Below are 23,332 nucleotides of genomic sequence, written 5' to 3' on the forward strand. Positions count from 1 at the left end.
CTTCATTATCTAGTTCCTTACAGGCTTTTGTTACTACCTCCTTACTGTCAACTGACCTCAATTGGTTCCCATCCCCCTGCCACATTAGTTTAAACCCTCCCAACAGCGTTAGCAAAAGCACCTCCAAGGACATTGGTTCCAGTCCGGCCCAGGTGTAGACCGTCCAATTTGTAATAGTCCCACCTCCCCCAGAACCGGTCCCAATGTCCCAAAAATCTGAACCCCTCCTTCCTGCACCATCTCTCAAGCCACGCATTCATCCTGACTATTCTTTCATTTTTACTCTGACTATCACGTGGCACTGGTAGTAATCCTGAGATTACTACCTCTGAGGTCCTACTTTTTAACTTGGCTCCTAACTCCCTAAACTCTGCTTGTAGGACCTCATCCCGTTTTTTACCTATATCATTAGTGCCTATGTGCACAATGACAACTGGCTGTTCACCCTCCCCCTTTAGAATGTTCTGCAGCCGATCTGAGACATCCCTGACCCGTGCACCTGGGGGTGCAAAGTAAATTTACTTTCAAACTGACCTTCCCAGCTGCTCACTCGCTCACACTCTGCTCCCGAAAAAGCTGCTGCAATGAAAGGAAAGTTATTTTAAACCGCCCAAATATATAGTGTTTTACTTACCCAGCAGCCCCCTGGCCTCCGCCGAAAAACAAAAGGAAATTAAATTTACTTTCAAACTGACCTTCCCAGCTGCTCACTCGCTCACACTCTGCTCCCGAAAAAGCTGCTGCAATGAAAGGAAAGTTATTTTAAACCGCCCAAATATATAGTGTTTTACTTACCCAGCAGCCCCCTGGCCTCCACCGAAAAACAAAAGGAAATTAAATTTACTTTCAAACTGACCTTCCCAGCTGCTCACTCGCTCACACTCTGCTCCCGAAAAAGCTGCTGCAATGAAAGGAAAGTTATTTTAAACCGCCCAAATATATAGTGTTTTACTTACCCAGCAGCCCCCTGGCCTCCGCCGAAAAACAAAAGGAAATTAAATTTACTTTCAAACTGACCTTCCCAGCTGCTCACTCGCTCACACTCTGCTCCCGAAAAAGCTGCTGCAATGAAAGTTCTTTAAGCCGGCTTAAAGTTCCATGATGCTTCTGTTAGTCGGGTGTAATTTCTAAAAACAATTACTGGAAAATCAGTTTAGACATCACACTTTTTTAGACAACATGAACACAAGAGCAAAGGTGTTATTACTGTTAAAAGGAAGTTTTAAAAAAAATCCATTTCTTCTTTGAACAGAGGCCCAACCGGTCTGCATTCACCGCCACCCTCCTCTGCCTGGCTGAACCTGTTCTGACATTGAACAACTTCTCCTTCAACTCCACTCACTTCCTCCAAATAAAAAGTGTTGCTATAGGTTAAAGGCTATACCACCTCTTTGCGGTAACTGTGGAACATTGCTTGTTCCAGTCCTATTTGGGCCCCCTCCCTCACCTCTTTTTCTGGTACATTGATGACTATATCGGTGCCATTTCCTGCTCTCACCCTTAACTGTAATAATTTAATCAACTTTGTTTCCAGTTTCCACCCTTCTCTCCCTGCAGGTGGTCCATCTCCGACTCTTCCCTTCCTCGACGTCTCTGCCTCCATTTCTGAAGATAGTACATCGACAATAAGCCCACTCACCCCGGCCACCACCCCCACGTTCCACAGCTACCTACTTCCTCACACCCTGCTTCCTGTAAGGGCTACATTACATTCTCCCAGTTTCTCCGTCTCATTTGTTCTGATGATGCAGCCTTCCATACCAGAGCTTCTGATATGTCTTTTTTCCTCAACAGAGGACTGCCACCCACCATAAAACCCTTCTCAACCTGGTTGACAGGGCCCTGTCCCATTTCCCGCACTTCTACTCTTGCCCCTTCCCCTCCTCGGAATCAAGATAGGGTTCCCCTTGTCTTCAGTTTCCACCACACCAGCCTCCTTATTCAGCGATCATCCTCCACCATTTTTGACACCTCCAACCAAACACATTTTCTCCTCTCCTCCCCTTTAGGTATTCCGAAGGGACTATTCCCTCTGTGACACCGTCTGCTCCTCAATCACTCCCAACAATTCCTCCACTTTCCACAGCACCCTTTTCCATGTAAGTGCAGGAGCTGCAACACCTGCCCTTTCACTTCCTCTCTCCTCACCATTCAAGGCCCCAAACACTGCTTCCAGGTGAAAGTGATTTGCTTGTACTACTTTCAATTTAGTGTACTGTATTTGCTGCTCACAGTGCGATCAGCTTTGCACTGGGGAGACCAAATGCAAGTTAGGTGACCGTTTTGCAGAACATCTCCATTCAATCTACAAGCATGACCCCGAGCTGCCAGTTGCCTGTCATTTTAATTCTCCACCTTGCTGTCACACTGGCCTCCTGCAGTATTTCAATGAAACTCAACGTGAGCTCGATGAGCAGTACCTCATTTTTCGATTCAGCATTTTACAGCCTTCTGGACAACATTGGAAGCAGTTTAGTCAAGGTTCACTTGGCTGATTGCTGGGATGAAGAAGTCACCTTTTGAGGAAAGGTTGAGCAGGTTGGGCCTAAACTCATTGAGGTTTAGAAGAATGAGAGGTGATCTTATTGAAATATATAAATATAAGATTCTGAGGGGGCTTGACAGGGTAGATGCTGAGAGGATGTTACCACTCATGGAGGAATCTAGAACTAGGAGGCACAGTTTCAAAATAAGGGGTCTCCCATTTAAGATAGAAATGAGGAGGAATTTATTCTCTGAGGGTCATTAACCTTTGGAATTCTCTACCCCAGAGAGCGGTGGAAGGGATTATTAAATATATTCAAGGCTGAGTTAGATTTTTGATCTATAAGGGAATCGCGAGTTATTGGGGACAGGCGGGAAAGTGGAGTCAAGGCCACAATCAGATGATTGTATTGAATGGTGGAACAGACTTGAGGGGCCAAATGGCCTATTCCTGATCCTATTTCTTATGATCTTATGAGCATTGAGTTCAACAATTTCAGACTGTAACCTCTACCCCATTTTGTTTCCTTTCCTTTTGCAGGTTTCGGTTTTACTCTCATTTTTCTGTTGTTTTGCTTGCGGATGGCAGCTGTTCCATAATTCTGCTATTCACACCTCCTCTTGACAGATTTTTTTGTTTGTTTATTTGTCCCATTACCTTTGGCCTTGCACCACCAACTCTTAGTCATTTAATCTCTCCTATCTTCTACCCTATCACAGACCTTCCCTTTTGTTCTTTTTTCCACCCTCCCCTCCATTCACTTGCTTTAAAACCTATTATATTTCTAACTTTTCCCAGTTCTGATGAAAGGTCATTGACCTGAAATGTTAATTGTTTCACTGTCCACAGATGCTGCCAGACCTGCTGAGTATTTCCAACCTTTTCTGTTTTTATTGTAGATTTCCAGCATCAACAGTATTTTGCTTTTGCCTTGCAAGAGTGGTGCGCATCTTCCCGGCTCTGTGCCATTTTTTCAAAGCAACCAGGTTGAGGTGCCAAATGAGGCAATTATGGGGCCTATTAAGGCCCCTCTCCCAGGGCAACTGGAATTTTCCAGTTAGCAGGCCAGCCTCCCGTGGTGGCCGAAACATAGCTAGTGAAAGGAGGTATCCTTCCGGAGGCAGACCGGTGGGGGGGCAGGGGCAGCCCTCCACAGTGGAGGTCTGAGAGCTGTGGCAATTTTTATTTTTATTTTCAAAACTTTTAAAAGTGCTGAGTGGGCTCTTCCACCTTGAGGCGCCCTCTCTCTCCGTTACCTGCATTGGCAGGCTGTAGCTGTCTCAGTGCTGGAGGGCCTCCTATTGCCCACCAGTGTCGGGACCCTGCGTACCATCCTTAATTAGATGGCGAGTGCACCCTCTGACCATTTAATTTGCCATTCCTTAGAAAATCATGTCGGGTGACTATATCCAACATGGTGTGGGGTCGGGACCTGGATTTGATCCTGGCATCGAGGTCCAAACCCAAAACAAAAACCTTGCCCCTGCTCTCTGAATACTGGGTTGAAATCCAGTGGGATACCTAGGTTAGATGGCCCCCAAACCCATCCCCACCCTCATCGTAGCCCTGAAGAGCAGAAGACCAGTTTAACTGACTCTGAATACTAGGTTGACGTCCAGCGAGGGTACTTTTATCCAATGCAAGAGAGTGGCAACTGCTGCCCCCATTCCCCCCCCGCCCTGCACAGATGCATCTAGCTGGTTGCCCCTGGTCTAGCTAAAGGCCATATGGAAAGAGAAAGGTCATAGAAATGATCCAGTAGCTATAAAAGCAGTGAAAGAAATAGGTTGCCTCACATTCTGCTGCAAAAAGAAGAGAAAATTTGAATTAAGTAATTTAAATAAAACCGAGACTAGAAGTGTTTTTCGATTTTTTTTTTCAAAAAAAGGAATTAACAGATATCTTGAATCGTGATTTTTGGATTACAAGATGTGGGGCTGGATTTTAACAAGCCTTCGGTGTTGTGATCTGTGGCGGGGGTGAGGGGGGGTTTCCTGAAGATGGCACTACAGACCTCGGCGTCGGCAGGGCCTGACCTGATCCTCCCGGCGGCAGTGAGGCTCCATGACGGGCACCCGCCGCTGGGTGACGGGACCACAATTTAAATATGCAAATCAATAAAATTAATAAATTTAAATACACTCATCTTTAATTGAGGGCCTGCCGCAATCTTTGGTGCAGTGGCTGGCACTCCTGCACCTTAAGATCCCTGTCCGGGGAAAGGCGGCGCCACACTGTTGGGGAGGGGGCGGAGGTAAGTTTGTTAGTCGGTGGGGGGACGGGTGGTGGTGTTGGTCAAATGCATGTAATGGGTGTAGAGGATGGTGGGAAGAGTTGAACCTTAAACTTTGTGCAGTTTGGCGGTGGGGGGGGAGGGTCAGATGTAAAAGGTAAGTGTTCTGTGGAGGAGGGAAGGCAAATAGTTATTGTAATTGTTTTTGGGAGCTTGGGAAAGGGGCATAAGAAATGTATTTAATTTTTAATCTTTAAAAGTTTAAATATGCCTGAAGGGCTGGCTGTCCTTTAAAAATGGCGTCAGCACATATGCACAGGCAGCTGACGCTGTTGCCAGGGACAGACAACCTGCCTCCTCCACATGATTCAGGGGTGGGGTGGGGGTGGGGGGGGGAGGGGGGGGCTTCCCTGGCTATTTAAATGAGCATCCGCACTTAAGTTCGCGGCAGCTGTTTGGCGTACGGACCGCCATTTTTTGAGCTCACTGCCGAGATTGGCGGAGGGCTGTTAAAATCCAGCCCATGGAGTTAGTGATGCAGCGCAATAATGCTGATTGTTTATTGTGTTTGACATGCTTGGATGTAATTTTCACAAGCTGTTAAAATCTATTTCATGAAAGGCTCCTACCTATAATAGGACAAATGCTCAAAACAAATGGTTTGTTCATTTTGAAGAGTAAATATGTAAGAAGAGCATAGAAGAGAGAAAGAATAATGAATGCTCTCCTATCGCCCACAGTCCACACCCTTTGAAGACTATAGTGATTCTATCTGTAATTGTTGGACTAATCATATAAATGGGTTCAAGAGACAGCCATGTTGGTTTGTGCAGCAAGAGGGAATAGATCAATATAGGGCCAAATGTTTAATTATTTAATTATGACACCAGGAAGGCACAGGTTTGTTGGCCCAAATTGCCTCTTCCTAGTTCCAGAATTTCCTAAAGCAGCAAATTGGTCATGGACCTCAAGTGTATTTATTTATTAAAATGAAGATCTGCCAATTGCAACACTTTTCATTCATTTTGCAGCAGAAAAAGCGGTTATAATCGACCTTTTAAAAGATTAAATGTCACTGCTTTATTTGACACAGGCTAATAAAGTCAATGCCAATGTGTATTGGAACTAATCATAGTTGACAGGCCTATTTACTATTATCTTGGTTTCTGGCAGTGGAGTGGTGTTAACCCTGTACCACTGTGCTATTTTAAAAGCAATCTAACCCTTGCTTTACCTTTCTTTTTGTTTCTAGGAGCAGGTTGACATGATGACAATACTGGCAGGAATCCTGTCACTAGGCAATATCATTTTTGAACCTCAGGACAATGGAATCCTTAAAGTGACTGACCAGTCAAAGGGATGGCTCAAAGCTGCAGCGGTAGGTATCCATTCAGTATGCAATTCAACTAAACTATAGCAAAGAAGCCAAAGACATGTGAATTTCCCTCATATACAAGGATGATCTTTGCAGTTTTAAAACAACTCATTAACTGTTTACATACTTAAAAAATCTGGAAGTCTCAGAAATGAAAATACGAATGTATCACTGAAGCATCTAAAGTGTTCCTGTCTCTACAACTTTGCTCTTGCATAATCAGCAGCTCCAATCTTTCTGATATTGACATGTATCCACATTCTTCATTCGTTCTGTATTGAAATCAAAATTTCTCGCACCGTTTTCTACTCTAGTTCATATTTTTAGTAGATTGTGACCACATGCAGCGCAGGCCTTCAATGAGAACCATGTTGCCACTAGGGACATTATCAGCAAGCATTTACCATGCTCAAGCAGCACGTCTGCTGTTTGTATCATTGCAGAGGAACTTTGCAGTACACTCCTGAGTGGGTAACTAGATTTGTCGTCATCTGCTGCATGCTCCACAACTCCCTCAACATGAGAGATGAGCTTTTACCACCACCTGGGCAGCAATGAGAGCAGGAAGAGGAGGAGAAGAGGCAGTAAGCACCCGTTCCAGAGCTCTGCAACCAGCTCATCGAGGAGTGCTTCATCTACATCAGCCCTCCCATTCCCCATTCACTTACATTCCCACAATCCTTACCACTTTCCTCATAACCAACCTCGCCTTTCTTCAGTCTGGACTTCAGTTTTGTCCTCACTTTGCTAAAAAGATGAAAACCAACCCCAAAACCTGAACCGAAAGCAAAATAATCAAACATTCTGTTAGCATGCCACTACTGATGAAAAAATCACTCACCATCCTGGTGCAAGCCCTTAGTGCATTTCTTGTGTGTTTGTTTTCAATAATTATAAAGGAGAACAGCACATCCAAGGTCTGCATGTTTTTTAAAAATTATTATCTAACTAATCTTCACAAACTCATTTCAAGTTGCTGATCAGGCTTCACTGAATCAGTTGTTGGGGAGGATGGTCATTTTGTATCAATGTTTTTTTTTCTTACAATGCTAACATTATTTTTAAAATAGTACTGCATATATTGACATGATAGCAAAATAAGAGCAAATTCCTGAGAGTAATTAAATGGTGAGAACAAACAAGGTTTTTTTAATCTAGCCAAGCATAGCTTATCACTTACTGGCTCACCGTTTCTGTGGAATTGGCACTTAAACTGCAGATGACTTTCATCATTCTTTCCACATCTTTGCATCATAACTTCTGTGTCTCCTTCCTTGACTTCACTGTTTTCATAGTCATTATCTAGTGAGCTGTACAAAAGAAGCCAACAAATGAACACAATGAATTGATGCATTCAGTGTAATGGATTTAAACTCGCACTTTACTGGCGCCATGGCAAGGGCAACAAAGATCAGAAACACACAACAAAGATATAATGACCTTACCAAAGTGACTACTCAGCACCTGTGGATTTAAAAAAAAAATTCTCAATCCCTTCATTAGGTGAAATGGCTGTGAGCCTCTGATGCTTTTGTATCCATCTTATAACAAACATTGATCTTAATCTATTTGACAGCTATTTGCATTGCATATTTTATGTAACAAAATAACCTTTCTTCCCTCTGCTGCAGCCACAACAATAATTTATATTTAAATAGCATCTTTTAAGGTAGTAAAACATCCCAAGGCATTTCGCAAGGGCATTATCAAATAAAATGTGACACTAAGCTATGAGATATTAGGATATGTTACTAAAAATTTTGTCAAAGCAGTAGGTTTTAAGGAACGTTTTAAAGGAGGGAGAGGTAAAGAGACAGAGAGATTTAGGGAGGGAGTTCCAGAGCTTGGGACCTGGGCAGATGAAGGCACAACCATCAAATGGTGGAGCAATGAAAACCAGGAATTAGAAAGAGTGGAGAGATCTTGGAGGGTTCTAGGGCTGGAGGAAGTTGTAGAGATGTTGGAAAGTGAGACCATGAAGCAATGTGGGAAAAAAAGGATGAGAATTTTTAAATTGAAGTGTTATCATACTAGGAGCCATTGTAGGTTAGCGAGCACAAGTGTGATGGGTGAATGGGATTTAATGTGAGTTAAGATACAGGAAGCGGGGTTTTGGATGAGCTCAATTTTACGAACGGTGCGAGTAGGAGGCCGGCCAGGAGGACATTAGAATAACCTTCCCCATTGTGCCCTGGGCCATCTGCCTACAAAAACAGGCTTTGAGGTGGCAAGGTTGGGAGGCCAACCATTTAGGGCCATAAATATAGATATTAAGCCAGTAAGACCTGGATGAAAATTCAAGGTAAATATAAGGAATTAAAAGAGGCAATTAAAATCCTATTTTTAAATTCAGTAGCTGATTGCTTTCAAAGAAGGGAGGGTAAGAGACGCACAGGAACGGGAGTGTCCAATTGTTGCCAGAACATGCAGGCAGTTGGTTGATGAGGTGGAAATTCTGCATGGTGCTGCCAACTGCTATGACAGGGTAACATTGATGGTATTAACCTTGTAATTCCTATAGAAATGTTTGCATAGCAAGTTAATAGGGAATGCATGCTGTATAGAAGAAGTTTCATGCATTATGTGTAAACTATATGTCGAAGGAAGGTACTATACTTTCGTGAATATCAGAGTGATGGTATATAACTGACTGTGGAGATTCTAATGCTGGTACAGAGTTGAATTTATCCCTATTTTGTCTGAGTTAGCTGTCTTGGACTAATTTAATTCCTGTTGAATTCAATAGGGTCAGTTTGGTGTTGAGGAGGAAGAACTGTTAAAGTGTTTGATTTGTACAATGGCGATAACTCGAGGAGAATCCATTCAACGGTACCACAGCAAACAGCAAGCTGAAGGTAGGAACAAATTGTTTAATCTGGCAGCATTTGACAGGTTTCCAGCAGCAGAGAACTGCAACTTAATGGGAGACATCTTGATGTCATGCAGCCTAGTAATAGACTTCAACTGGATTGCTCAGTAAGTTCACTTTTTAAAAGCTGCTGCCTACTCATTTATTTATTTCACTGACCAATGGAGAATGTGAGGCATACAGAATAGGAAAGGCCCTTTGGGAAGATCCTAGGTTTAATCTTTGGCCTCTGTTGAATGAACTGATCTCGGATAAGTTAACCCCAGCACCTTGAGCTAGGGAGAGGAAAAATCAAATAATATTCCTGTTCCTGTCTGCTATTCAGCATATCACTCTGGCAAATATATACATATAAACATCTATTGAGGAAAGCAGCAGCCTTACTTTTTGTGACCCTACCTTGCACCTCCTTGGACAAATAGCCTGCCAGTGTTTACTGCTTGCTGAGGACTCGGCAACCGATGATTCTTCTCCTGACCCCTCAAAGCCCCTCCATCATCATAAGGCTCAAGCCAGGAGTGTGATTAAATACTCATCGCTTGCTGAAACATGGGAGCATGGAACCCGGTGGATTAAGGCACGGCTGCCAGTGTTAAGGAAAGGATTGCACAAAAGTCTTGAGCAACAGTGAGTGCTGTTGTGTTTAGGGTTGGCAACTCGTGTTGGGTGTCTTCCTGGAGGTTTCATTACATTGTATTGGAAAATAGCGAATGTAACTCCTTTATTCAAAAAGGGAGGGAGACAGAAAGCAGGAAACTACAGGTCAGTTAGCTTAACATCTGTCATAGGGAAAATGTTAGAAACTATTATTAAAGACATTATAGCAGGGCATTTAGAAAAATTCAAGGTAATCAGGCAGAGTCAAAGTGGTTTTGTGAAAGGGAAATCACGTTTAACCAATTTACTGGAGTTCTTTGAAGAACTAACGTGCTGTGAATAAAGGAGAACTGGTGGATGTACTGTACTTAGATTTCCAGAAGGTATTTAATAAGGTGCCACATCAAAGGTTATTGCTGAGGCATAGAATATAAGAGCAGGGAGGTTATGATGAAACTGTAAAAAATGCTAATTAGGCCACAGCTGGAGTACTGTGTACAGTTCTGGGCACCACACGATAGGAAGGATATAATTGCACTGGAGAGGGTGCATAGGAGATTCACCAGGATATTGCCTGGGCTGGAGCATTTCAGCTATGAAGAGAGACTGGAAATGCTAGGGTTGTATTCCTTAGAGCAGAGAAGGCTGAGGGGGGACCTGATTGAGGTATACAAAATTACGAGGGGCATTGATAGGTTAAATAGGAAGAAAATTTTTCCCTTAGCTGAAGGGTCAATAACCAGGGAGCATAGATTTAGGATAAGGGGCAGGAGGTTTAGAGGGGATTTGAGGAAAAATATTTTCACCCAGTGGGTGGTTGGAATCTGGAACGCACTGCCTGAAGAGGTGGTAGAGGCAGGAACCCTCACAACATTTAACTATTTAGATGAGCACTTGAAACGCCATAGCATACAAGGCTGTGGGCCAAATGCTGGAAAATGGGATTAGAATAGTTAGGTGCTTGATGGCTAGCACAGACAGGCCGAAGGGCCTGTTTCTGTCTTATAACTCTATCACTCTATCTGACTCTAAAAGCTCATGGTGTAGGGGGTAACATATTGGCATGGTTAGAAGATTGGCTAGCTAACCAGGCCAGGTGGCAGATCTCTCGGTGGGAGAGCATTTCGGTGATAGTGATCACAACTCCCTGACCTTTACTATAGTCATGGAGAGGGACAGGAGCAGACGGGAAGGGAAAATATTTAATTGGGGGAGGGGGAATTGCAATGCTATTAGGCAGGAACTGGGGAGCATTAATTGGGAACAGATGTTCTCAGGGAAATGCACGACAGAAATGTGGAGGTTGTTTAGGGAGCACTTACTGCGACTGCTGGATAGGTTTGTCCCGATGAGGCAAGGAAGGGATGGTAGGGTGAAGGAACCTTGGATGACAAGAGATGTGGAACAGCTAGTCAAGAGGAAGAAGGAAGCTTACTTAAGGTTGAGGAAGCAAGGATCAGACAGGGCTCTAGAGGGTTACAAGGCAGCCAGGAAGGAACTGAAGAATAGACTTAGGAGAGCTAGAAGGGGACATGAAAAAGTCTTGGTGGGTAGGATTAAGGAAAATCCCAAGGCGTTCTACACTTATGTGAGGAACAAGAGGATGGCCAGAGTGAGGGTAGGGCCGATCAGGGATAGTGGAGGGAACTTGTGCCTGGAGTCGGAGGAGGTAGGGGAGGTCCTAAATGAATACTTTGCTTCAGTATTCACTAGTGAGAGGGACCTGGTCGTTTGTGAGGACAGCGTGGAACAGGCTGATATGCTTGAACAGGTTGAGGTTAAGAGGGAGGATGTGCTGGAAATTTTGAAAGACATGAGGACAGATAAGTCCCCGGGGCCAGACGGGATATACCCAAGGATATTACGGAAAGCGAGGGAAGAGATTGCCGCGCCTTTGGCGATGATCTTTGCGTCCTCACTGTCCACTGGAGTAGTACCGGATGATTGGAGGGTGGCAAATGTTATTCCCTTGTTCAAGAAAGGGAATAAGGATAACCCTGGGAATTATAGACCAGTCAGTCTTACGTCGGTAGTGGGCAAATTATTGGAGAGGATTCTGAGAGACAGGATTTATGATTATTTGGAAAAGCATGGTTTGATTAGAGAGAGTCAGCATGGCGTTGTGAGGGGCAGGTTATGCCTCACAAGCCTTATTGAATTCTTTGAAGATGTGACAAAACACATTGATGGAGGAAGAGCGGTGGATGTGGTGTATGTGGATTTTAGCAAGGCATTTGATAAGGTTCCCCATGGTAGGCTCATTCAGAAAGTAAGGAGGCATGGGATACAGGGAAAGTTGGCTGTCTGGATACAAAATTGGCTGGCCCATAGAAGACAGAGGGTGGTAGTAGATGGAAAGTATTCAGCATGGAGCTCGGTGACCAGTGGTGTTCCGCAGGGATCTGTTCTGGGACCTCTGCTCTTTGTGATTTTTATAAATGACTTGGATGAGGAAGTGGAAGGCTGGGTTAGCAAGTTTGCCGATGACACGAAGATTGCTGGAGTTGTGGATAGTGTGGAAGGCTGTTGTAGGTTGCAAACGGGACATTGACAGGATGCAGAGCTGGGCTGAGAAGTGACAGATGGAGTTCAACCTGGAAAAGTGTGAAGTGATTCATTTTGGAAGGTCGAATTTGAATGCAGAATACAGGCTTAAAGACAGGATTCTTGGTAGTGTGGAGGAACAGAGGGATCTTGGGGTCCATGTCCATCGATCGCTCAAAGTTGATAGGGTTGTTAAGAAGGCGTATGGTGTGTTGGCTTTCATTAACGGGGGATTGAGTTTCAGAGCTGCGAGGTTATGCTGCAGCTCTATAAGGCCCTGGTTCGACCACACTTGGAATATTGTGTTCAGTTCTGGTCGCCTCATTATAGGAAGGATGTGGAAGCTTTAGAGAGGGTGCAGAGGAGATTTACCAGGATGCTGCCTGGACTGGAGGGCATGTCTTACGAAGAAAGATTGAGGGAGCTAGGGCTTTTCTCATTGGAGCGAAGAAGGATGAGAGGTGACTTGATAGAGGGGTACAAGATGATGAGAGGCATAGATAGAGTGGATAGTCAAAGACTTTTTCCAAGGGCGGAAAGGGCTATCACCAGGGGGCATAATTTTAAGGTGATTGGAGGATGGTTTCGGGGAGATGTCAGAGGTAGGTTCTTTACACAGAGAGTGGTGGGTGCGTGGAATGCACTGCCAGCGGTGGTAGTAGAAGCAGATACATTAGGGACATTTATGCGACTCTTGGATAGGTACATGGATGATAGTAGAATGAAGGGTAGGTAGGTAGTTTGATCTTAGAGTAGGTTAAATGTTCGGCACAACATTGTGGGTCGAAGGGCCTGTACTGTGCTGTACTGTTCTATGTTCTATGAAACAGAGAGTCGGCATAAATGGGTCATTTTCTGGTTGGCAAGATGTAACGAGTGGTGTGCCACAGGGATCAGTGCTGGGGCCTCCACTTTTTACAATTTATATAAATGACTTGGATGAAGGGACCAAAGGTATGGTTGTTAAATTTGATGATGACACAAAGGTAGGTAGGAAAGTAGGTTATGAAGAGGACGTAAGGAGGGATATAGATAGGTTAAGTGAGTGGGCAAAGATCTAGCAAATGGAGTATAATGTGGGAAAATGTGAAATTGTCCATTCTGGCAGGAAGAATAAAAATGAAGCATATTATCTAAATGGTGAGAGATTGTAGAGCTCTGAGATACAGAGGGATCTGGGTGTCCTAGTGCATGAATCGCAAAAGGTTAGTACGCAGATACAGCAAGTAATTAGGAAAGCTAATAGAATGTTATCATTTATTGTGAGGGGAATTGAATACAAAAGTCGGGATGTTATGCTCCAGCTATACAGGGCATTGGTGAGACCACATCTGGAGTACTGTGTACAGTATTGGTCTTGCTATTTGAGGAAGGATGTAAATGCATTGGAAGCAGTTCAGAGAAAGTTTACTGGACTAATACCTGGAATGGGCAGGCTGTCTATTGAGGAACGGTTGGACAGGCTAGGCTTGTATCTGCTGGAGTTTGGAAGAGTAAGAGATGACTTGATTGAAACATATAAGATTCTGAGGGGTCTTGACCGGGTGGATGTGGAAAGGATGTTTCCCCTTGTGGAAGAATCTAGAATTAGGGGTCACTGTTTAAGAATAAGGGGTCGCCCATTTAAGACAGAGATGAGGAGAATTTCTTTCTCTGAGGGTCGTGTGTCTTTGGAACTCTCTTTCTCAAAAGCATTGGAAGCAGAGTCTTTAAATATTTTTAAGGCAGAGGTAGATAGATTCTTGATAAGCAAGGGGGTGAAAGGTTATTGGGGGTAATATAAAACAAGAAATGCTGGAAATACTCATCAGATCTGGCAGCATCTGTGGAGAGAGAAGTAGAGTTAATATTTCAGGTCTGTGACCCTTTTTTGTTGGGGTTCGGCAGGAAAGTGGAATTGAGGTTCCAATCAGATCAGCCACGATCTTGCTGAATGGCGGAGTAGGCCCGAGGGGCCAAGTAGCCTATTCCTGCTCCTAATTCGTATGTTTGTATGTTCGTATGATCTCCCATCTTCAACCACGCACGCCACACTCCCATTATTGGTCACTGATGCGTCCATCCTGGCTGCACAATCCCTTCTCACACCAATTGGAAAACAAACAGATGATGCTTAACTGCTGAAATAAATGTGATCTTGCCAACATTGCGCACACCCAAAGATAAATACATTTTTAAAAAGTAATTCCTCCAAGCTGCCTGTACCCCAGCATGAGTTGTTGGCTTTGTGAGAGGAAGGTAGGAAATTGGTGTGGAAACTTGCAATGTATAAAATTACTTTTTTTTCCCTCCTCTTTACTAACCTCTTTCAAGTCATTTTGCAAGATTCATGAACAAAATAAATCAAGATTGAACTTAGAGAGCAAAATTAAATATAAGTTGAAAACCAGGACCCATCAACAAATAATACTCATCCATGCCTTTGTTACCTCTAGAATTGACTATTCTAGCACATTCCTGGCTGCTCGCCCAATTTCTAACCCCTGTAAACTTGAAGCCGTTTAAAACTCTGCTCCTCATGTACTAACTCACACCAACTCCCGTTCACCCATTCTCTTCTTACTTCTTAAGCAGTACCTTGGGAACGAGGATGACTTTCTTCCACTCCAGGGTTGTGGGTCCTTTGGTGACTGAATAGTCCAATTCTCAGGTGGGGCAGGTGGTGTTTGGTGAGGCGAGTGCATGGGATGTTCGAATTTCCGAACGCTCCTTCCGCTGTTTGCACTTGGTCGCTGCCTGGGCATGTTGACGTTATTCGAACTGGCTGGCACCTTCGCGGATGCTTCTTCATTTTGAGCCGTCTCGGGCAAGAGATTCCCATGAATCAGTGGCGATGTCACATTTCTTCAGGGAGGCTTTAAGGACATCCTTGTAGCGTTTCCTCTGCCCTCATGGTAGCCGCTAGCTGTGACGGAGCTTGGAGTAGAAAGCTTGTTTTGGGAGTCTTGTGTCAGGCATACGGACAATGTCGCCCGCCCATCATAACTGACTAGCCATGAACTGTGTCTCAGTACTGGGGATGTTCACCCATTGCTCCTGTGTTCGCTGACCTACATTGGCTTCCAGTTAAGCAAAGCCTCAATTTTTAAATTCTCATCCTCATTTTCAAATCCCTGGCCTTACCCCTCCCTATCTCTGAAATTCCTCCAGCTCCACAACCCTCTGAGATACCTGTGCATCTCTAATTCTGGTCTCTTCAGCATACCTGAATTTAATCACTGCACCACCGGTGGTCATACCTTCAACTGCCTAGGCCCTAACTTCTGGAATTCCCTCCCTAAACTTCTCTGCCTCTCTACCTCACTTTCCTCCTTTAAGATGCTGCATAAAACCTACCTCTTTGGCCAAGCTTTTGGAGCATCTGCCCTAACGTTTCCTTATGTGGTTCGGTGTCAAATTCCCCTGTGAAGTGTCTTGAAACAATTTATTGTGTTAAAGGTGCTAAATAAATACAAGTTACTGAATGATTGCCTGCTGATTTCTCTGTGCTATCCTTGTAGGTCACAGAATGATCACTGAGGGAATGAAGTACAAACCATGATTGGGGGTTAGGGGGTGAGTGGCTGGGTGGAATGGGGGAGGGAAGGGGGGTTATAACCAGGCTTATATCGCCCGGGGTCATGTGAAGGACAAGCAATGTCTCTTTCTGATTTTGTTGTAAATATTATTATAGATGCCAGGGATTCAATTGCTAAGGTTGCTTATGGCAGAGTTTTTGGTTGGATAGTCAGCAAAATCAACCATCTTCTGGCTCCAAAGGAGGACATGGATACTGTGGAACTACAGGAGATAGGTATGTGATACTGTCTCTCTCCATATTTCTAACTCATATGAGTTAAGATGCAGCAGGATAGATAGTTCTATCTTTTCTAACACTGCTGGTGCATTAGTTAATGGCATTGTTATTAACATGCGGTTGAACCTGTTCAGCCTTTTGGTGCTAATACTCTTAAGAGTTGCCATTTTGAATATTGTACTCTTTGGATTTTGGGAAGAGTGGCAATATAATTAGACATGAGCATTTGCTGTCTCTTCTGGTGATTCCACCTATTGCAAACATCATCTTGAATTTGAATAAATTAATACTGGTTGCAAATTGTGCTATTGAATTACTTTTTAATTTTTTTTTAGGTATACTAGATATTTTTGGATTTGAGAACTTTGCAGTTAACAGATATGAACAGATGTGTATTAATTTGGCAAATGAACAGCTTCAGTATTTCTTCAATCATGTAAGTAAACCTGTATTTTAAAATGCAATTACTAGGGTAAACATTAGGTTTTACTTAACTCATAGGAAAAATATACAGTCACTTTCTGCCAGTTATCCTGTATGTTATATAAAAATTACACTGCTAGGGCTGAATTTTACCAGCTCCTCGATGTCAGGGGTTATGGCGGGGGTGGGGGGGGGGGAGCGTAAAATACTTGCTGGAGTGGCCCGCCATGACCCCCGATGCCGAGAAAACCCCTCCGCATGGGGGGAGCAGGAAAAACACTTGTTATTGGCTGTGGGGATGGTGGGAAGGGCTTGAGGGTCATCGCCAATGAAGATTGGAGGGGGGGGGGGTGCGTGGGGGGGAAGTGCGATACATGAAAAAAAGTTTTTCTGGAAGGAGAGAGCAATTTGCATATTTGTTACTCACTGGGGGTCTGGGAGAGGGAATTGAAAATGTGAGTAAATGGCTATCTTTATTTTTCAGCATTCTTTCCCTTTAAAAGTTTCAATGAGTCCGAAGGGCTTAAAGCCCTTTAAAAATGGCAGTGGCACTGGACGCCATTGCCGGGGACGGAGCTGCCGCCCCCTCTACGTTATCAGGGGTGGCCACTCTGCCCCCTCCATTTAAATGTGCGGCACGCTAATAAAATTCAGCCCCTAGTGTCAAACTGTAAGTGGATCAGCTTCATGGGTTTTCCAGCTTTGAAAAAGGAGTTAATAGTTGACTGCTTTATTTTGAGTTATGCATGGGAAACTACTGCCTTGTTTTCTATAATATTGGAGTTAACAGGAGTGCTCCTATAGTTTCCAATAAAGGCTTCTTTATTGTGAATGCAAAAAAGCTTACCCAATGTCACTAAATTCCAGAAATAGATGTGAGGAAGTAGTACCACTCAGGAAAAAAAAACTAATTTCACTGGATATTTAGTGATAGAATATATTAGCAATTTTGCCATCATAAACTTATAAAAAGGCATTATGTTTGTTCACATTGCATCAATGAAAATAGCTGCCATTATGGCCCAGATTTTGTGGTGATAATGATGGCGAAACTGACAGCGTTCAACAACGTCATTCTGCTGCTGAAACTGACAGCAACTTGGGGAGCTTCGCACATTCACAGAATAATGCGGAGATCCAGAAGTTGTCAGTGATTCTACGCTTCTCCAGAGGGTGCACTGTTGAAGCACCCCAGATTGCAATCCATGGGAAAACAATTGAATTGACAAGAACATATACCCATACGCTGTTAGTCTTACTACAAAAACCCTTGAAAAGGTTATGCCTTGTCAAATGAGGTGTAAGTAGGTTTTTCACAGTGTATTAACTTCACAATTACTGCTAAACACCCTCACTGACCTTGAGAAGCTAATTTTATATTTGGGGAATGTCTAATTTCTCCATTAGAATGCAAAAATTCCACATTTTTAAAGAAGTTTTTGTTATCTTTACTTTAGCTTCTGTCTAAATCCAATTAACATTCATTTCGCTATCTGAAAATTTATATTAAAGGTGAAGGATATTATGGCCGGAATCCCATCATCTGCTGCCGCCAAGGTCGGTGGCGGGTGAAGGAAGCAGCGCCTGACCCGTGCCGGCTGCGTGTCGATGAGCTGTCGCAATCTTCCGTGCAGCGGCTCATTTGAATGGATGGGGCGACCCACCCCTCCCACCCTCCGATTACGTGGAGGGAGGGGCCTGTCCATCACTGGCAATGGTGTCAGCCCTTGTGGTAGTTTTAAAGAAATAGGAAACATTTTTAAAAACAATTAAAAATGGTATTTTTGCACCTCTCCCACCCGAGCCCCCCCCCCCCCCAACACCAATAACCACAAACAATAATAAATGCTTTTCCTCTCCACCCCAAAACACTTCGGTTTTTCTACTGATCTTCCCCCCCCGCCCCCCTCAAAGTGCTTAAACTATAAACTTTACCCCTTCCCACCCCCTCTACCAATGAGAGATCTTTATCACTGCTTCCCTCCCCACTCCGTGCAGAGAAAAAATTACCTGCTCCCCCCTCCCAACCAGTGTGACGCCTCGATTCCCCAGACAGGGATCGGAAGGCGCGGGAGTGCTGACCAGCGGCACGAGGATCGCACCGGGACCGGAGGTGGCGGTGGGCTTGCAATTAAATCAGGTATGCAAATATATTTAAATGCAGGGCCCCTCGCCAAGCGGCGGGGATGCTGCTATGAGACCTCTCCACCTCTGTGAAGATTGGGCTACGACCTCACAGCGTCATGGGCGGGCCTCCTCTGGAGCGATCTTCAGGCCTTCCCCGCCATGGACCTAAAGTCCTATGTGCCTTTAACTTCCCGGTTTGCTGTGTGTGAATACATCAATGTGATTGGCTGCTTACTGCTTGCTGACATCACTGCTGCTGCAAGTCACGACATCCACTTGACAGCATGAGAATCAAACAGACGTCGGGAACGAGGAAATCTGTGCCACAGTGATCACTAGATCTTTGTTGGGGCTTCCTTTTGAGGTCAGCGGCAAGTGCCATTGCTTTGTCACATGTCTGCCCATCCAGGCCTATAAATCACTGTTACCAATTTCCATTCAATTAAATTGATGTGAAATTAATCCAAGCTTTTCCATTAGATAAAGTGCAGTGGCTGTGCCCACTGGGTGTAATGTGACACAGTCTTGCAGATGGGCAGGCCCAGGAGGAACATGGAAATTGCTCAAAGAAAAAAGAGCAAAGACCTTCTAGTTCACCTGCTTCCATCCTGGTAGTTGCATGATACAGCAACAATGGAGTCATTAACTAATCATAGCAATTAATCTCATCAGTTAGTCTACAACAGACCTAGATATGGGGCTGATAACAACTAGGATGGGGGAGAGTAAAAGTTTTACTAGGAACAAGATGTAACTGAGCAGAGAGTGTTTGATGTCTACATACCCAAATTCTTAAAAGTGGCATAGCAAATTGATAAGGTGGTTAGAAAAGCCGAAGGGCTACTTGGGTTTATTGGTAGAAAAATAGAATATAAAAGCAAAGAAATCATGCTAGAACTTTATAAATCACTGGTTAAGCCTCAGATGGAGTACTGTGGACAGTTCAGGGCATCACACATCAGTGCAGATGTAAGGGTCTTAGAAAGGGTACAGTGGAGGTTTGCCAGATGTTAATCGAACAGAGGAACCTCAGCTATGAGGAGAGGTTGGAAAAGCTAAGACTTTTCTCCTTGGAACAGGGAAGGTTAATAGGTGACCAAATAGATGTTTTCAAGATGATAGGTTTTGATCGAGTAGATAGAGAAAAACAAATCCCTCTGGTGAGTGTGTCAATAACTATTAGGTCATGGACTCAAAATTATTGGGAAAAAATTCTATAGGGGAGATGAGGAGAAATATTTTCACTGAGTTGTTGGGATCTGGAACGCTCTACCTGAAAATGTTGTGGAAGCTGATTCCATAAATAATTTTAAAAGGGAAGTTGGCTGCTCTTTCAAGGAGCCAGCACAAGCATGATGGACTGGAAGTTAAATCACATACAGAAAATGCAACAGAGAGGGAAGAAAAGCTGGGATTATGTGAGAGAGAGAGAGAGAGATAGGACGCAAAGAAGTTGTTGAAAAAAAATTATAATTTTGTTAAAAATCTCCAACACTAATTCAATTCTGCAAGAATGAATCCCTGCACTCATAAAACTAAATGTTTAGTGCCAGAGATTGTTTGGAAATAATAATGACTTATCACGCTGTTAAAAATTCACTAACAACTGAATGCATAAGCCCGAAATTTTTCTGCCAGTGAGGAACGTTCCACCACCTTCTCAAAGGCAATTTGGGATGGCCAATAAATGCTGGTCATGCCAGCAATGCTTACATCCCATGAACTAATTAAAAAAAACTAATGGGTAGGTATGACAACTTCATGTCCTTACATGGATTTCAATGCTGAGTTTATCGGCGTAGCACAGCTTGTGCAGGAGCAGGGTCTTAGGAGCAGCTTCTGGATTTCTGCATTTAACTGCGCATGTGCAGATTTGGGAAGTTGCTGTCCAGTTTACTACATTATTACCTGAGTGCTGTTAGTCTCACAATTATTGCAACGCAAAATCCAGGCCTACGTGTATAAAATTGTGGACGGCAAGGATCATGTTTGCAAATGAATGGATTTTCTGAAGGCTAATGGAGAGGGGATTGTTGATCAGCTAGTGGAGTTCAGGATGGTTGTGGTAGGTGGGCCCTTTGAAGGAAGGGAAGTTGGCGAATTTAGCCTGGGCAGGAAGGTATGCAAGAGAGGAGGGTTGAGCAGTTTAGCTTGCTCCTTCCTAATATTCGTGGTATGCCCTGTTAACAACAGGAACAGTACTGGCATTTATATTGCACGCTTAATGTCGAAAAACCTTCCTCCATAAAGTGCCTCACAAAGGTGTTATCAAAAAAAAAAGACACTTGGCCAAATGAAATATTAGGGGTAAACAAAACTTTGGTCGAAGAGGCGGGGGTCTTGAAAGAGGTGAGGGAGGGTTTTGGAGAAATCTGGACTTGAGGTCTAGGCAACTGAAGGCATAGCAACAATGGTGAGATGGTATGGCGGATGTTGCAGACGAGGCCAAAGTGCTTGGGAGAGATGGGGGAATGGGGTTGGTTGTTGTAGGGCTGGAAAAGGTTTGAGAGTGATGGAGAGGCAAGGCCATGATGAATTTAAAAATGAAGGCGAAATATAATTTTGTGGAGGTTTGCAATAAACAACTCCAGTGTAATCAGATGTAAAAGGAACATTGGGCATTGATTGACCTTGATTCAGTGCTGACACCTTTATCCAGTAACCTCAGCTCATAGATTAATTCTTCACACCATCCAGCCTTCACCGTGTGAAGCTCTTCTCAGAAATAATCAACCTCAGTGACCTTCCTACAGTGCAGTAACTGCAAGCCTCTCTACATTTGGCTACATTATTCAAACAATAATTTCTGTACAGCCTGCCTCTGGCCCCCACAATTTTTCATTAGTTGCACAAAAAGTTTGCGAAACTAATGTAACAGTCTTGGTTCTGATCTGGAAACACACTGGCCGGCCCAAAGTTGCACAACAATATGGACTGTGATCATTGTTACAGGTTGACTCCTGCCTGATCCTAGTACATCTGTCCACCCTTTGAAGTCCACTCAATTCTGCTTAGCCTCTCTCGTCTCTTTCCTGGTTGGTGATTGGTCAGCTCTGATTCCTACTTGATCTTGGCCATACCCTTGTAGGTATAATTCAGTTGCCACAATACAGAGTACATAGGTCTGTTCTGTGCACCCTAACTCAATTGACTTGTATGAGATATTGGTTGAAAGTATGAAATGTGGCTCTATAAAGGTAACTAGTTACAATTCCCTTTTGTTTACTGTATTCCATATGTGTGACAATTATATTTCTCTTATGTTCTATTAGTTATCCTTTTAAATTTAAAAAGTCAAATTAAATGTCTTTTTTTCTGCAGCACATATTTTTAATGCAGCAAAATGAGTACAAGCAAGAAGAAATTGAGTGGGAAACTATTACCTTCAAGGACAACAAGGCAATACTGGTAAAAAGGCATTTACAGTTCTGTCTGGCTCTATCTTTTTTTTTCTTTTCTGTTTTATTCATATGTAAACTTTCTCTCCATAGGATCTCTTTTTAGCAAAACCACTAGGTGTGTTTTCCCTGCTGGATGAACAAAGTGCATTTCCACAGGTAAGGAACTGAGCAGTGAAGAGAACCAGAGTACAGAAATAGTGAATACAGAAATAGGGAATAGAGCTGATGAATGTGTGGCTGGAGAGATGGTGCAGGAGGGAGCACTTTAGATTCCTGAAACATTGGGACCTCTTCTGGGGGAAGGTGAGACCTGTACAAGCTGGACATGTTGCACCTCACTAGGACCAGTTTTTCTGTTGGGAAGGGTTTAAACTATCTTGGCAGTGGGAAGGGAACCTGAGAGTAGATTCAGAAGGGAGAGAAAAGAAGTTGGAAATGGAAGGTAGAAAATTAGTAAGTGTGTTTGGGAGGCAGAGAAAACAACAGCGAGAAAATAGACAACAAGGGAGTTTAGCAGTGCTGAATAATATATACTTCAGTGCAAAAAGTCTAGCCAATAAGGGCGATGAGCTGAGAGCACAGATTAACGTGGAAGTATGATATATTACTGAGAAATGGCTGAAAGAAGGGCAGGAACAGTAGCTCGACATTCTTGGTTACAGGGTTTTCAGACAAGGTAGAGAGGGGGATTAAAAAAGGCAGTGGGCAGTCGCAATATTGATTAAAGAAACAATTATTGTTATGAGGAGGGATGATATAGTCAAAGCATTATCAAATGAGGCCATATGGGTTGAACTGAAGAACAAAAAAAGGGACAATCACACTAATGGGAGTGTACTACAGACCCCCCAAACAGTCAGAGGGTGATAGAAGAGCAAATATGTAGGCAAAGACAATAGGATAGCAATAGTGGGGGATTTCAACTACTCCTGTGTTAACTGGGATGGAATTAGTGTGAAAGGCACAGAGGGAGCAGAATTCTTAAAATACGTTCAGGAGAACTTTTTGTTTTTAGCCTGTAAATAGCAAGCCCAACAAGAGAGGAGGCAGTTCAGGACTTAGTTTTAGGGACAGGTGGAAGGGCTATCAGTTGGGGAGCACTTTGTTGGAAGTGATCATAATTCAGTTAGATTTAGAGTAGTTATGGAAAAGGACAAAGATAGAACAGGATTTAAAAGTTCTCAATTGGGGAGAAGCTAATTTTACTAAGCTGAGATGTGATTTAGCTGAAGTGGACTAGAAACAGCTACTTGAAGGTAAGTCAGTGCCAGATCAATGGGAGGCATTCAAGGAAGAGACAGAGGTTTCAGAGTAAGTATGTTCCCTTAAAGAAAAAGGTTGGGACGAACAAATCCAGAGTCCCCTGGATGTCAAGGGGTTTAAAAGAGAGGATTTAAAAAAAAAAGGAAGCTTATGACAGATACCAAGGGCTCAAAACTACAGAAAGCCTAGAGGAGTACAAAAAGTGTAGGGGTGAAATTA

At 43.5% G+C, this 23,332-nt stretch overlaps 1 protein-coding gene across 3 annotated transcripts in view; it reads left to right on the forward strand.

The window, feature by feature from the left end:
- LOC137370107 (myosin-IIIb) overlaps positions 1-23,332 on the forward strand; it is a 250,764-nt gene that overhangs the window by 106,116 nt on the left and 121,316 nt on the right. For all 3 annotated transcript variants that reach the window (XR_010975080.1, XM_068032267.1, XM_068032282.1), the window contains 6 exons: positions 5,971-6,096; positions 8,840-8,948; positions 15,777-15,896; positions 16,235-16,335; positions 21,771-21,857; positions 21,941-22,006. Coding sequence is in view for 2 of the 3 variants with exons in the window: in XM_068032267.1 (XP_067888368.1) it covers positions 5,971-6,096; positions 8,840-8,948; positions 15,777-15,896; positions 16,235-16,335; positions 21,771-21,857; positions 21,941-22,006 (609 nt within the window). In the remaining variant the exon portion in view is untranslated. The remainder of the gene's footprint in view (positions 1-5,970; positions 6,097-8,839; positions 8,949-15,776; positions 15,897-16,234; positions 16,336-21,770; positions 21,858-21,940; positions 22,007-23,332) is intronic.

Source organism: Heterodontus francisci, chromosome 1 (assembly GCF_036365525.1).
Source record: "Heterodontus francisci isolate sHetFra1 chromosome 1, sHetFra1.hap1, whole genome shotgun sequence".
In the NCBI taxonomy this organism is placed as follows: Eukaryota; Metazoa; Chordata; class Chondrichthyes; order Heterodontiformes; family Heterodontidae; genus Heterodontus; species Heterodontus francisci.